General features: G+C 36.2%; 1 protein-coding gene across 1 annotated transcript in view; it reads left to right on the plus strand.

Moving 5' to 3' along the window:
• The window catches only part of GRM8 (glutamate metabotropic receptor 8), a 332,753-nt gene that overhangs the window by 196,109 nt on the left and 122,807 nt on the right, over positions 1-13,837 (plus strand). Inside the window, exon 6 of the mRNA XM_065629770.1 lies at positions 8,802-9,002. Within this exon, the coding sequence (XP_065485842.1) occupies positions 8,802-9,002 (201 nt within the window). The remainder of the gene's footprint in view (positions 1-8,801; positions 9,003-13,837) is intronic.

A 13,837-nucleotide genomic window follows, 5' to 3' on the forward strand; every position in this document is an offset into this window, starting at 1 on the left:
GAAAGCCCAAATAAAACTTTTGACATGGTTTAATTAAGACACACACACTTATTTTTGTAAAATATTTAAAACTTCTTTTCCTGATTTTTTAGATTTCATCAAAAATCAGTAAAATAAAATTCCTCATTCACAAATCGAATTGGCAACTTTTAAGGCTGAAATTTCCTATTTTTGTAGAATTTAAGGAAGAGTAAAGAATGGTAAAACTCATGGATTTACATTTGAAACTGAATTTTGGTTTTTACTACATGCCAACAGATGTAAATCTTAAATCTGACAAATATAGAAAGTGAACTTCTGCATTACAGTTTTATTTTTATGAGTAAAGCAAGATAGATATGGCTAAAGGGTTAAAAAAATGTAATACCGTAGTAAGAATTGAATCAACTGCATTACTTTAATAAATATTAAAACTAGAAACATAGAGGAAAGAAAGAGGCAGTGGATCACTACTACTTCTAAATTATATATGGTAGAAAATTTGCAGAAGTATAAGACTCAAGCAAAACTGAGATGTTGATCTCTGGCTTCAGTGCCTTTTCTAAAACAAAAATAAAAGAAGCAAGAGGAGACTCGAGTGATATTTAAATGACTATGTAAATATTTAGGAAACCTGCAAAATGCATGGAACGAATTATAAAGAAAGCTTTGGAAAATTTGACAGTAGTTTGCCCTCTGACATAAAACCTAGAGAAAATCTAACAAAATCTGTCATTATGTCAAATTTATTAATTGCTGTGGATCCTTGCTTAGTACTTGGATCCTTGCTTAGTTCTTAGATCCTAAATAGCCTCTTCCCCTTTTATTTAAACTTCTACAGTGTCTTCCTTTTTTTCTGCAGGTATTTCTGGAGTGGATATGTGCTCACAAGTTGTCAGACATATTGTAGCTAGAAGGTGAACGAGTATAGGTGAATGGGTCTCTGCCAGAGCACCATTTTTAAGAGAGCAAGAATCTTCTTGCAGTAACATTAGGAATTATCTGCCTGCAGTTTCAAAACTGCAGCCTGTTGATAACAAGGTCATATAACTTTTTAAAATGTTATACCCAGCTTTGAGTTTTGTCCACACTAAATAATAAATATTCCTACATGGGCAATATATTGAGACTGACTAGTGAAGTGCCTGAAAGAAATATTGCTTATCCCACTGTATTTTTGATACAACTTTTCTTTTAAAGTCATGGTGCGCTTCTTAGTGTGGTTGACAAAAACAGTATCCAGTGGTGTCTCCTTGTTATCTGAATGAAGTTATTACTGTTTAGCCTAACATATACGTCACAGCTAATCTTGGATCAGCAAGGTGGTATTAACATTTTACACAATACTGCTGCTGTTAGTTGTAGACGCAGATTTTAAATGCTTGAGACTTCTGAATGCCTGTGTTCTCCAATTCCACACATTGTTTCAAGGAGCTATAATTAAGCAATATGAAGGCATTAACTAGAAAAGGGAATGTTTTTCACTCTAATAACATTCAAACTGTTGTTAGAGGCTCTCTCAAAGCACAGAAATGAGGGAAAAAATAATCTACTAGCAATGCAACTTCATGTTTTTTTTCTAAGTGAGAACACTCTAGTAAATGCCACATATAGTAGCAGGAACAAAAAACCCCAGTATCAATAGAATAAAGGTTTAATTCCAATTTGATATATACTATTGTGCATTCGTTAAAAGTGTTTTGTTGAAACAAATTTCCAATTTACTGTGAAGGTCAGGAAAAATGTTATGGTATTTCCAATGAAAAATGTTTGTGGGCATGGACAGAATTTTTAAGGTACTTCATTGAAAGAACCAGACAAACAAAAAGGGTAATTTCTCATTTGTGGTGGTGTTGAAGTGGAAATTATTGAAACATATTCACTTACATGAAATGTTCATTTTGCTGTTTTCTATTTGAAAAGTTTTAAAAATGTGAGATTTCAGCCCAGTTCTGGGTAGGAAGTATTTTAAAATCTCCATATTATTCTAGGAATAGAAAAACTGTTTATTTCTCAGACTTTTGCTAATTGGTCTTGCTGTCTTGCTTTTTGTTGTTTTGTTTTGTGTTTGTTTGTTTGTGGGGTTCTGTTTGTTTGTGGGGTTTTTTGTTTGTTTGTTATGTTGGGGTTTTTTAATTTGTTTTGTTTTCGCAAGCTGGCATAAAGAGGCATAACCCCAGAAAAATTACACCAAGTGACAGGTCATTAAACCACAAAACCACATTTGTCAGTTGTTGGAGAAGAGCAGTCAAACTGCTTCATTTCACTACCATTGCTTCTACATTCTCAATTTTCTTTTCGGAATGGCTGAGAAAATTGATATAATCCTTCACTTCCTCTCTGAATTGCTTCCTAAACTGACACCATGCTATTACAGAGGAGCCACTGGTTTTGTGATGCTCTCTACAAACTAACTCATGCACAAAACCAGCACCACAGTTACTATGCAGCTATTATTACAGCAAACTCAACTCCCCCACCATAAAAATATATCATCCCCTTAAGTTTAGTAAAAGAAGATGATGATCTCTACTACATTATTTGCTCGGAGAGAGCAGATTCTATAATGTGTGAGGAAAACAGCTGAATAATCGGGAAGACTTCAATGGGAGCAACATATGCTCCTGTTGCTTCCTGCTGAGCCTGCTGAAATGGCTTACGGTTACAAACACCAACTTTCTGCAGAAAAAGTGTTACTGCAAAGATGGCGAGTTCTATCCAGTTCTGACAAATAAAGGACTGTCATGCCTGAGCTGAAAAGTAGTGGGAGCCTGCTTACAAATTATTGTGATTCAATTGTGATTGTGACTGGCATGCACAGAAAGATCAATCTCAACACAGTAATATTTTGATTTTGTTTGCTTCCAAGTGCAGCTTAAGTAAAACTGTTTTGTGAGCCAAGTAATGGGGAAAAATAATTTAGCTGTGAGTAAAATTGCAAATTATAATTGTGAACTGAAAAAATGTTACTAGATATTGAAGACCCAGGACTGTCAAAACAGAAGTTTGGAAAAAAAACCCCAAGACTTGCATGGATGCACCAACTGGCTTTAAGCAGTACTTATACACAAGCATATATAATGAGAGCAGGTAAAAGGAAACAAATAGAATAAAAGCTATTAATGAGTAACCATTTTGCCTATTATAATTTTCACAAATATATTTATTGTCGTTTTTCTCCCCCCTGCCCCATATTACTTGTCCTCCCATTCTTACGCAGAAAGTTTTCTCCCCTTATTTAAAGCATAGTCAATAAAAGAGCTGATTTGTCACTCAACAAACGCGAGAGGGTACAGAGAGAGAGAAAAGTGGATGGAAATGTGGAAAGGAGAGAGAAATACAATCTCTTGCAAAGGATCTTTCCTTGACAGTGACAAATCCACATTTAGGAGATTCCTGGCCCTCCTACAGTAGGACTCCTGCCACTGCTAAGCTGATTGTTCACATTGCTGTTTCCCAAAAGAAGGACAAGACATGCAAGTCTTGGGCTTTTTTGTAAGCTTTTTTTTTTTCCTGGTAAATACTGATTTTGACCAAAATTACCAACCATAAGATACATATATCAAGCAACAGCAAACATAGAAATAAGTGACATAAAATAGCATAAATGGAATCTATAGTTGGCAGCCAAGTGTTTCAAGCAGACATAGAATGTTAGTCCATTGATAGACTGTGGTGGGTTGACCCTGCCTGGATGCCAGGTGCCCACCAAAGCCGCTCTATCACTCCCCTCCTCAACTGGACAGGAGACAGAAAATATAATGAGAGGCTCATGGATTGAGATAAGGGCAGGGTGGTCACTCAACAAGTACCATCACAGGAAAACCAGACCCAACTCAGGGAAATTAATTTAGTCTATTATAAATCAAATCAGAGGAGGGTAATGAGAAATAAACCCCAAATGTTAAAATGCCTCCCTCCCCCCAGGCTTCCCTTCTTCCTGTGATAAACTTGTGATTTCTCTGCCTCTACCCCTTGAGCAGTACAGGGGGATGGGGAATGGGGGTTGTGGTCTGTTCATCACATGTTTTCTGTGCTGCTCCTTCCTCCTCAGGGGGAGGACTTCTCACACTCCTTCCTTCCTCCAGTGTGGGGTCCATCCCATGGGAGACAGTCCTCCACAAACTTCTCCAATGTGAGTCCTTCCCATGGGCTGCAGTTCTTCATGGGGTGCATAAACCTGAGTTTATGGTAATTATTCTGTCAAAATTAGGATCCTATTCCCAGGCACACTGCATCACCATACCAGATATCTCTGTTCCTCTAAACTATGGACTTCTGTCTCTCAACACTGTCCAGTGCCCAAACTTTCTCAAACCCCACACCCTCACATGATTGTTCCAATATGAATCACAGAATCACAGAATGTTAGGGATTGGAAGGGACCTCAAAAGATCATCTAGTCCAATCCCCCTGCCAGAGCAGGAAAACTTAGGTGAGGTTACACAGGAAGGCGTCCAGGCGGGTTTTGAATGTCTCCAGAGAAGGAGAATCCACAACCCCCCTGGGCAGCCTGTTCCAGTGTTGAAGCTCTAATCAGCTGTTGTATACAAGGTCCTTGACTTCAACCTTTGGTCTTCAAGTAACACAAATTAAGATTTTAACTAGATACATGGGTTGGATTCTTGAAACTATAGAAATAATCAGTGTAGGCTGCACTTTTACATAAATTGCTTTCAATAATGCTAAATGGAAACAGAAAAATTTGTGAGACAGCAGGAATGGGATTGCTCAGAAATGTTAGGTGAATTCGCAATTTCCAGAAACAGATCAGTTAAGTAAAGAAATATTTGCTTCCCTGTATCACAAGTTGCAAAACAGGTATATCCATTTGCCTTATTTAGAATTTTTTGTATTCTTAAGAGAATAATATCTAGGAACTCTGCTCTGAAGCTTTCCCATTGCCATGGACTTACATGTGCACAGAAGTTACTTCTACATATGCTTTAAGATCATCATTAAGAACATGATTTCTAAAACTTAGATGAATTATGCAACATTTATCACCTAGCAGATTAGTCTCCTGTTAGTTAGATCAGTAGTTTATGTTTTGATTGTTTAAGATAGTTGTTTGTATCCCACAGGTGGTATCATCATCCATGTATGAATTCATTATCTTAGCTATATTATTACACAGGAATCTTAATTTACTTGCTGTATGCTGTTACTAAGTTTTTAACTAAGATACAATTTAATTTATTATTGTAAAGGCCTAATTTCTCTCGATTATGTTTCCTGAAATTTCTTGATTCCAATTTCTCACCTGCAGAACTGATAATGTCACCTGCTTCATCTTCCCTCCCAGGCCAGTAGCCCCAGCCACATCCCCTTATTCACCTAATCTGCGTCTCAGCTTCCTACTGTTTTGCTCCTTATCTTTTCTGTGGCATAGCTGAGCAGGATGCACAATTAGTCCTGCAGCATAGGAACTACAGAAACAAAGGGAGAAATGGCAAGAAGGTATGGAGGTAATAAATCCTGCAACACCCCAGCTTGTCACTCTTGCTCAGGAAGTGCAAGAGTAGCTGTAGCAACACTTCCGCAAGTACAGCTCTTATACGATCATTTCTGTGCTCACTCTAGGGTTCCCAAAAGAGATTTCAAATGGAAGGAGTCAGGAGCAGATGACACTTCTCCTGGGCTACTGTTACACCTCTCCTAGCTCTTCTCTAGCCCTAGATGATAAAATTAGTGCATGTGTCTATGTATTTTCTCCACTGGTCAGGGAAAGACTTGACATCTTGCTGAAATTCCCCACAAGCTTGCAGTTCTCAACAGCTGGATTGGAAGACCTACTGGAAAGCACCATGGCACATCTCCCTGGGTTTCCTTTATTTGGACATCAGAATAGGGAGGGACAGTGTGAGCCCAGTTCTTTGTCTCAGTTCTTGACACACTGCCAGACCATGTATCAAATGCCTAGATTCAAGAACTGGGAATATCTCATTCTTTTTGATAAAGACACAGCCTAAGCAATTTTTCCAGAGGAAAAACTGTAGGGTAAGAAATTGAAATGGTCATTAAGAAAGCATTAAAATATTTCTATTATGAGATAAAAAATTTTATAATCTTTCAAGTCACCACTGTGTGCAGAAACATGCCTTTCAGAGCTCAGATTCAAGCTATAAATGAAACTGTTACTACTTGATATACAAATCTGAAGAAAAATTATAATTGTGTCTTCCAAATGTGTAATATTATCTCTGTAGTAGCTAACCATATTTATGGCTTAGGCAATATGCATTATTTTACTGCTATACATTAACATTTATTTACGGCAGTGTAATGTAATTTGAGTTCTTGTCATCTTTATAAAGTGTTGTTTTATATGTTTGCAAATTCTAGAAAGAGAAGATGAAAAAACCCTCAAGACTACATAGTCCTATTTATTTATTTATTTATTTAAGTTATGCAAAGCACAGAGACTTTTATTTTTCTTCTCTATTGCCTTCTGGGTTTGTCAGGTTTAAAACTGGTAATTCTGTGGTGTTCATCATTCCTTTGTATGTAAGGAAACATATTCAGTCCTACTATTTTTTTTCTCTGTAATTTATAAAATAAATTAGTTTATGATCATATATCTGTGAAGAGTAAAGGTAAAACGTTATGCTGTGGAAGAAATTTATCCAAATCTAATGTGTGTTTAAACTATAGTATAATATAGAGGAGAGTGATACTGATTTTTTTCCTTTTAAAATCCTGTACCACTTAGTACAATGCAATTGCATAAGTGTTTGCAACTTTATGACTTAGCATTTCTTATGGAAAATTATTCTCTGTCTTTCACCAAATGCCCACCCTTCAACATACACATCTATCCATCTGATACATGAGCAGAATTATATTTAGCTTGGCAATTAACTTGGATTTATCTCCTTCAAACTCCTTCTGTCCTGCCCATCCTGTTTAGAGGATGAGGAAGCTCTGGGGAGCACATACAGGCTATTGGGTGCTGTGTGCCTGCAGCAGTTCTGTGAACCCTCTCCTTCACTTGTTGTCTAGCAGTCTTAACAAGGAAGGAACAATCAAGGTAGGGATCCTGAGCTCTACCCATCACTTACTGTTGGAAGCTATTTCCCATGTGAAATAAGTTAATAAAGTTGCAATATAATTAAGCCACATTTCATATCTTCTTTTATCTCTGGGCAAAGCATTGCAACTAATTGTGTAGTTTTCAGAAGGTGAAAACTTTCTATGTTTGTTTATTTGCAGTAGAGTCACACGATTTACTTATTATTTGCCAATCATTAGATAGTATGTCTTAAAAAGTCTCTATGAAGTTACTTGGTAACAAATCACAAAAATGGGTTATATACTTTCCTCTCCAAATGTTTAACATGTTTTCAAGAGGCAGTGATTATTTTTTTAACTATTTCCTTTGGAGAAATAAAAGTACATCATGATTTTTTGGAGCTGTCTATCTCTCCCAGTGCTCAGGGATGTTTAAAGTGCAAACCACTACTGATTGTCAGATTACAAATTGATTCATATGTTATCATTGTAACGTGAGACAGTGGAACTGTAGTGCAGCAGGCAAACAGAAGAAAGGCTTCTGAGCAGACTTCCCGGCTTTTCTTTTCATGTCATATGGACTTGCATTCATTGTCTAAAGAAAGATCTTGCATACAGTATATTTTCACACATAAAAAATGAGCTTTTAAAAATTTCATACGACAAAATCGATCTCTTGAACTGATAAAAGCCCACGTTTAGAGATAAAAAGAAACAAAAAAAAAATAGAATGTCAAAATTTAAAAAAATAGTGCATAAAATTTTGTTTAATTTCTAAATAGTCTTAAATAATGTGAATGGATTATTTTCAAACTGATTGAGTTGTTAATCTGTTAGATAACCTAGATATTTAATTTTGTGTTCACTGAGTCAATGGAAACTTTACTGTATATTTCAGCAGGGCAGAATTCATGTTGAGGTCTGCAGACCCCTCTTTTCCTTTCTAAATCAAGATTTTGAGCCTTTGAAATTAGTGGATGAAGTCCTTCTATACAGGGCATTGATTTTCGTGTTGGTTGTCTACTTAAAATGTGATTTTCCTGAACTTTATTTTCTATCTTCTTCACTTAGTACTATAACCTATGAATGTAAAAGGTTCTCTGGATTTGAACATAGATGATTAATGCATGCAATTCCCACAGAATCAAAATTTCATAATGTATTGATTTGCTCTGTATTCTCTCTGAGGGAAAAATGTCCCTGTAGGAAATAGAAGACAGTATATGATTCTCAACGTGAAGCATAATTCACTAGTAAATGCAGGAAAAAGTCCCAAAATAAGCACTTTTCAATATGGAGACAGATGGCCACATCACTTGGCAAGCATTCAGCTTTTTTTCCCTGATATGTTTAAATAAAGTTTATCAAACAATAGACAGGGATAAAAATCAAGGTAGCCTTAAATTTATCTAAAACAGAATAGCAGGCTGCTGTAGAAGTGTCCTATAAATAACAATAAAGAGCTGTTGAACGAAAGTCAATAATGCGGAGAGTTTTTCTACTGGATTGTAGAAATATATATATATCTATATTTCTTTTTCTTGTAATGAAATGTTCTGTCCTCTTTCCCAGCTCAGAACTCAGTATATCGTTTATATACCTGGCACAGCTTACAATGATTAGAGACAAAACCAGATGGCTGTATTTTTCCTTGTCTTGTTTATTTAGGTGATGGATAGATGAGTCCCAACTTTACCTATCAATCTGACTGTAATTATTTATGTTCTACTGTGAATTTTTGCAGGCAAATACTCATGCACGCACACACACACACAAATAGAATAAACTGACTCTTTCTCTTTCTTCCTCAGGCTTAGAAAGAATTGCAAGAGATTCAGCCTATGAGCAAGAAGGAAAAGTTCAGTTTGTAATTGATGCAGTATATTCCATGGCCTATGCACTGCACAACATGCATAAAGATCTCTGTCCTGGATATATTGGTCTATGTCCGAGGATGAGCACAATTGATGGTAAAGAGCTACTTACTTATATCCGGGCAGTAAACTTCAATGGTAAGTTACATGTAGTCTTTCCATAACCTCCCCACCCCCGCTTCCTGGCTTTCTTCTTTCAATGTTTCAGAAGTGACAAGATGTGTTTTCTTCTTTATACAAAGTGCTTTAAGGCACAGTGGAAAACAGGATTAGAAGCAATTCTCATTTAATCAGAACTGTGAGTTTTTCCACCTGCTTTGAAACCTCAAGTGTATTTTTTGTCTTAACATTAAGCTGCTCCCAAAAGAGGCAGATGTTAAAATAATCTGTCGATCAAAATATTCTGGTGAAAAGCTGCTATTATAGAAACAAGTTGAGGACACATGCGGTCCTATTGACAGATTAAAATCCTTTGACAAAGGTTGTTTATGTTTTTGCAAGAGAATGAATTGAAAAAAATACCCTTTTGAAAATAGCCTTCTTCTGAAATCACTGTTAACAATTTCCTTATGAAAGTGAATAGTGAGGATTTGGTTTTCAATTTGCATATTTAAATCTAAATTAAAACACTCACTAGCAGTTCCAACTTCTTTTCCATTTCATTGTTTTTCACTCGGTGATTTAGCGAGCTTCAACAGAACTGCAATATATATTTTTAAACGTTAGTACATAATATTCTGTGCAGCTGTGATCTGCCTGCTGGGGAAACGTGGTTACAGATGCTTATGCTGTTAACAGTAGAGGCCAATAAAGAACAGGATTAATTTATGAATGTAGAATTAAAAAGAATAGAACATACTTGATCATGAAATAAAGTTCCTGAAAAGATACATTATTTCATGAAAGTCAGAATTATTGTAGACTGTATTTACCACTATCTTACAAAGAAATGGAACAATGTTCTTTGTTGTGTTTTGTTGTTCTTTTATTTTTTTTTCCCTCTACATGATGGTAACTCACATTCTAGACATGCCCTCTAACTATATAGAGAGAAGTACTGTCTATCACAATTTATTCCAATGACCTCAGCTGCCAGCCTTTTTGAAAAAAGCACAAGGTCATTTTGAATTTAGCTTCTGAGTGGAAGCTTTTTTTTGCTTTAGGTAACGTACCAGACCCTTTGGTTGATATGAATGTTGGCTGTAGTTCACAGTTTTTTCCTCTTCTAATCCTTTTTCATTACTATGCAATTTTCATGAAAAGGGAATCCCTGTCTCCAGGAATATAAAGATAGAAGGAGTTTAAATGATTCTTTAATGATTTTAAAGAAAACCTGGAGCAAAATATCTTGCTGGCAAATGGGAAATGTTGTTATGATGACAAAGGTAGGCGGCATATTGTAAGGTTTGCAGTGATAATTATCTACGTTTCCAGTAGATATTCTTCTGGGTCTCTGTCATTAAAGCACAAAGAAAGTGATCTATTTTCATTTGGTGAGCATGAAAGTTTAGAGTAAAAAGATAAGCTGTACATTTTGTATGAAACCTTTCACTGCCTGGATTGTTTCATCAATACATGTCATGATTTCTCTGGCTAAGTATTGCAACAAGGGGAGATGAAAGAGTGGGATAAAGTAGTTTGGACACTAATGAAAAAGTATCAGCTTTTGAACTAGTAATTTACTGAAAGAGAGGGGGAAAAAAAGAAAAACAAAAAAAAGAGAAACATTTCTGTGAGGTTAGCTTTCCGTCCCATGGGATCTCTTAACTCCTCCCTGTACTCAGCTAGTCCATATTATGTATAGGTGTACCAATTTTTCGGGTGCATTATATGCCCAAATATTTCCTTCTTTTTGGGTAATGCATTAGGAGGCATAAGCAGAGTACTGTCTTTAACCCTTTGCCTTTTCCTGTTAATTCCAAATTCCTATTCCTCAGGACAGCACTGCCACTGTGTCTGGCTTGGTTTATGGAGATTTACAATAGATTTACATAGATTGCTAGACCTCCTGTGCTGGTAATTGACAGTAGTGCTGTGTGTCAATTTTGACATGCATCCTAGGTTCAGTCGTTAATAATGTAGCGTATTAAAAGTGAACTGACAGACAAAAGGAAAACCTGACTTTCACAGCCGTTCAAGGTAGCATTTTTCTCTACTAACAATCACAGGATTGCAGGATTGCTGAAATTGGCAGCGACCTCTGGAGATCACCTACTCCAACACCCTGCACAGATCAGGAACAGCCAAATCAAGTTACTTAAGACAATGTCCAGCCAGGTTTAAAATATATAGAAGGATGGAAAATCCTCCAAGATTCTCTCTGAGCAATCAGTTCCAGTATTTGATCACCTTCACAGTAAAAAAAAGTTGTTTCTTAAGCTTGAAGATTTTTTCCTGTCTTTAAAATTAAGCCTCTGATTTTCAAGAAGATACAAATTTCTAAATCAAGAAATAACTGGCATTTTTGACATAGGCAGTTTTCCTTCATTATCACTTTCCCCACATGATTGTACCCTCATGCATATTAAACCAAATTCTCGCCTCTCTTAATTCAGTTTATCCCCCTTAACTAAGGTAGTAATGAATGGGTGCAAGTCCAGTTAATATGCTGTCACATTCAACTTACTGGGTCTCACCTCACGAAGTATGACCTGTACTATGGACACTCTTTTGCATTATGGAGGGTGTTTGCAAGGGGAAGAAAACACACATATTTCTGTTTATTGGAGTAACTGTTTTGCTTTTGATTGCAAATAATCACTCTGAAATGTGTTTATTTTTTGTTTACTCTGTTTATTTTTATTTACAAATTATGAAGAAGATTTTTTCCCCTGAAGGATTCATCTGTATAATATTCCATGACACCATCATGACTGAAGGGTGATCATAACCACCAGCACACAGTGTACTGATGTAATTGATACGACATTGGTTTCTGCTTAGATATTCTTCTACTAGTTATATGCTATATGTAGACAATCTCACAGTTCAGTGTGATTTTGAAGGGGAAATTTACTTATACATGAGATTTGACTTATTGCTGAGTGTAGTCTTCGGTTTTATCATTGCCTGTGTTTTTCTTAGGATAGCTAGCAAAGTGTGGTGTTTAAAAGCAACTGCTTTTCGTTTATAATGGGCAGTTTAATAATTAATTAATTAATTTCATAGGAAAATAAATCTCTAACATGTAACTGATACAGTCTATTGCTTCTGTGATCAAAGAATACTTAGAGCTTTCAGAAGTTTCATGCTCCTACTTATCTTTGGGTTTCTAAAGGCAAAACATGAATTTTGTCACTTTGTGGTGTTCTTATTTTAATAAAGGTGCCACATTTGAAAGGTTTTCCCTACCAGTTTTTGTATCCAAACAAAATGAGATATTTATGTGAAACTGGTGTTTTGTATTTAAAGTTATGTAAAGCAAATAATGTTTCTTTTAATTAGATTTATAAATGGTGATATGCACATGTTGTGGCATGATTCAATATGTTCTGCCATTGCATCGCTTTAGTGTTCTCACTCTATTTAACTCCATTATTCTGTCTATAAAAGAAGCAGATGTTTTCTAAGAGGTTTACCCTGGCATGTGCTGAGTGTTTTATGAGAAGTGCTCTGCTGAATTCAACATAAGTGTTCGTCGTTTAGCAGAAACAGGACTTGAACATGCATTTGTGGTGGATAGAGGTATTTCAAATATGGTGTGTGTTTGTTTTTAGGAAAATGTTTGTATTTCCTTCTGGTTAAAGCAAAAAAAAAAAAAAAAAAAAAAAGAAAAAAGGATGACAACGTGGATACAGTGTTATTTCTTAGGTGGTAATAAAACACAAAGTGATAAGACTGATCAGTGTTCCTTCACCTGTTTTCCCACTACAAAAGTGAAGATCAAAATTTATAGTTAAATTCCAAAGATATTTGTTTATATTGTACATAAAGCATTTGATACAGAAGGAAGTACTCTCTTTCTGTATATATAGATTTATAGCTAGCATGAGGTAGCTCTTTTTTTGCCTACCTTTAGTCATATATTGGTATTTATATTTACACTAATGCACTGTAGTAGTTCCAGGGATAAATATTGATGAAACATCACACACTAGAACACAATATATTTACAGATATTGCAGCATGACTCTCATTTAATCCTAAAGGCAAGGGAAGAATTTGACCTATACTCCCATGCATGCACACAGACATCTGATTAGCCTTGATGGCCCACATATCCTGAGAGTGAACCAGGATACTTGCTACTTTGACACCTTTTTAGGAGGGCAGGGCTAAGCAAGAAGGGAGCAGAGAATAGGTGGGAGCACTGACTCCCCGATGCTGTCAATGCTTAGATAAGTGTTGTGTCCTTCTGCAGGAGGTCACTGCAACATCACTTCCCTCTCCTGGTGAAGACAAGGCTCTTCTGACTCTGACTGTGCAACTTTTTCTGTAGTCTTCTCTGGGACAAACCAGGCAACTATGTTGCTTTCTGGGTTTTTGTTACAAATCTGCAGTAACACTGGAACAGGTTGCCTGTAAAGGTTTTGGATTCTTCATCCTTGGAGATATTCAAACGTGGCTGCAGATGGGCACCCTGGTCTAGCTGAACCTGCTCTAGGCAAAAAGGTTGGACTAGGGGATCTCCAGAAGTCCCTTCCCACCTCAGCCATGCTGTGATTCCGTGGCCCTAGCTGGACTTGAAAGAAAATTCTATGACTTACCCTTGCTTTACAACAGCGAATGAACATGTTACCTTTATTCTTCTGGAACTAATTTCATAGTCTGAGCGGATTAGTAAAATTTGCTGTTATTTAGGTTTCAGATATGTTAATTAAATGCCTTTGAGAAAAGATTAATTTTGGTTACACAAACAAGCATGCGTGTGGCATCAGCCCCATTTAAAAAAGGCAAACAAACAAACAAACAAACAAACCCCCCAAACAACTAACCAAATACAAAAACAAACAAACAACCCTCCAAAACCCAAC

The sequence above is a fragment of the Caloenas nicobarica genome, chromosome 1, assembly GCF_036013445.1.
Source record: "Caloenas nicobarica isolate bCalNic1 chromosome 1, bCalNic1.hap1, whole genome shotgun sequence".
Lineage (NCBI taxonomy): Eukaryota > Metazoa > Chordata > Aves > Columbiformes > Columbidae > Caloenas > Caloenas nicobarica.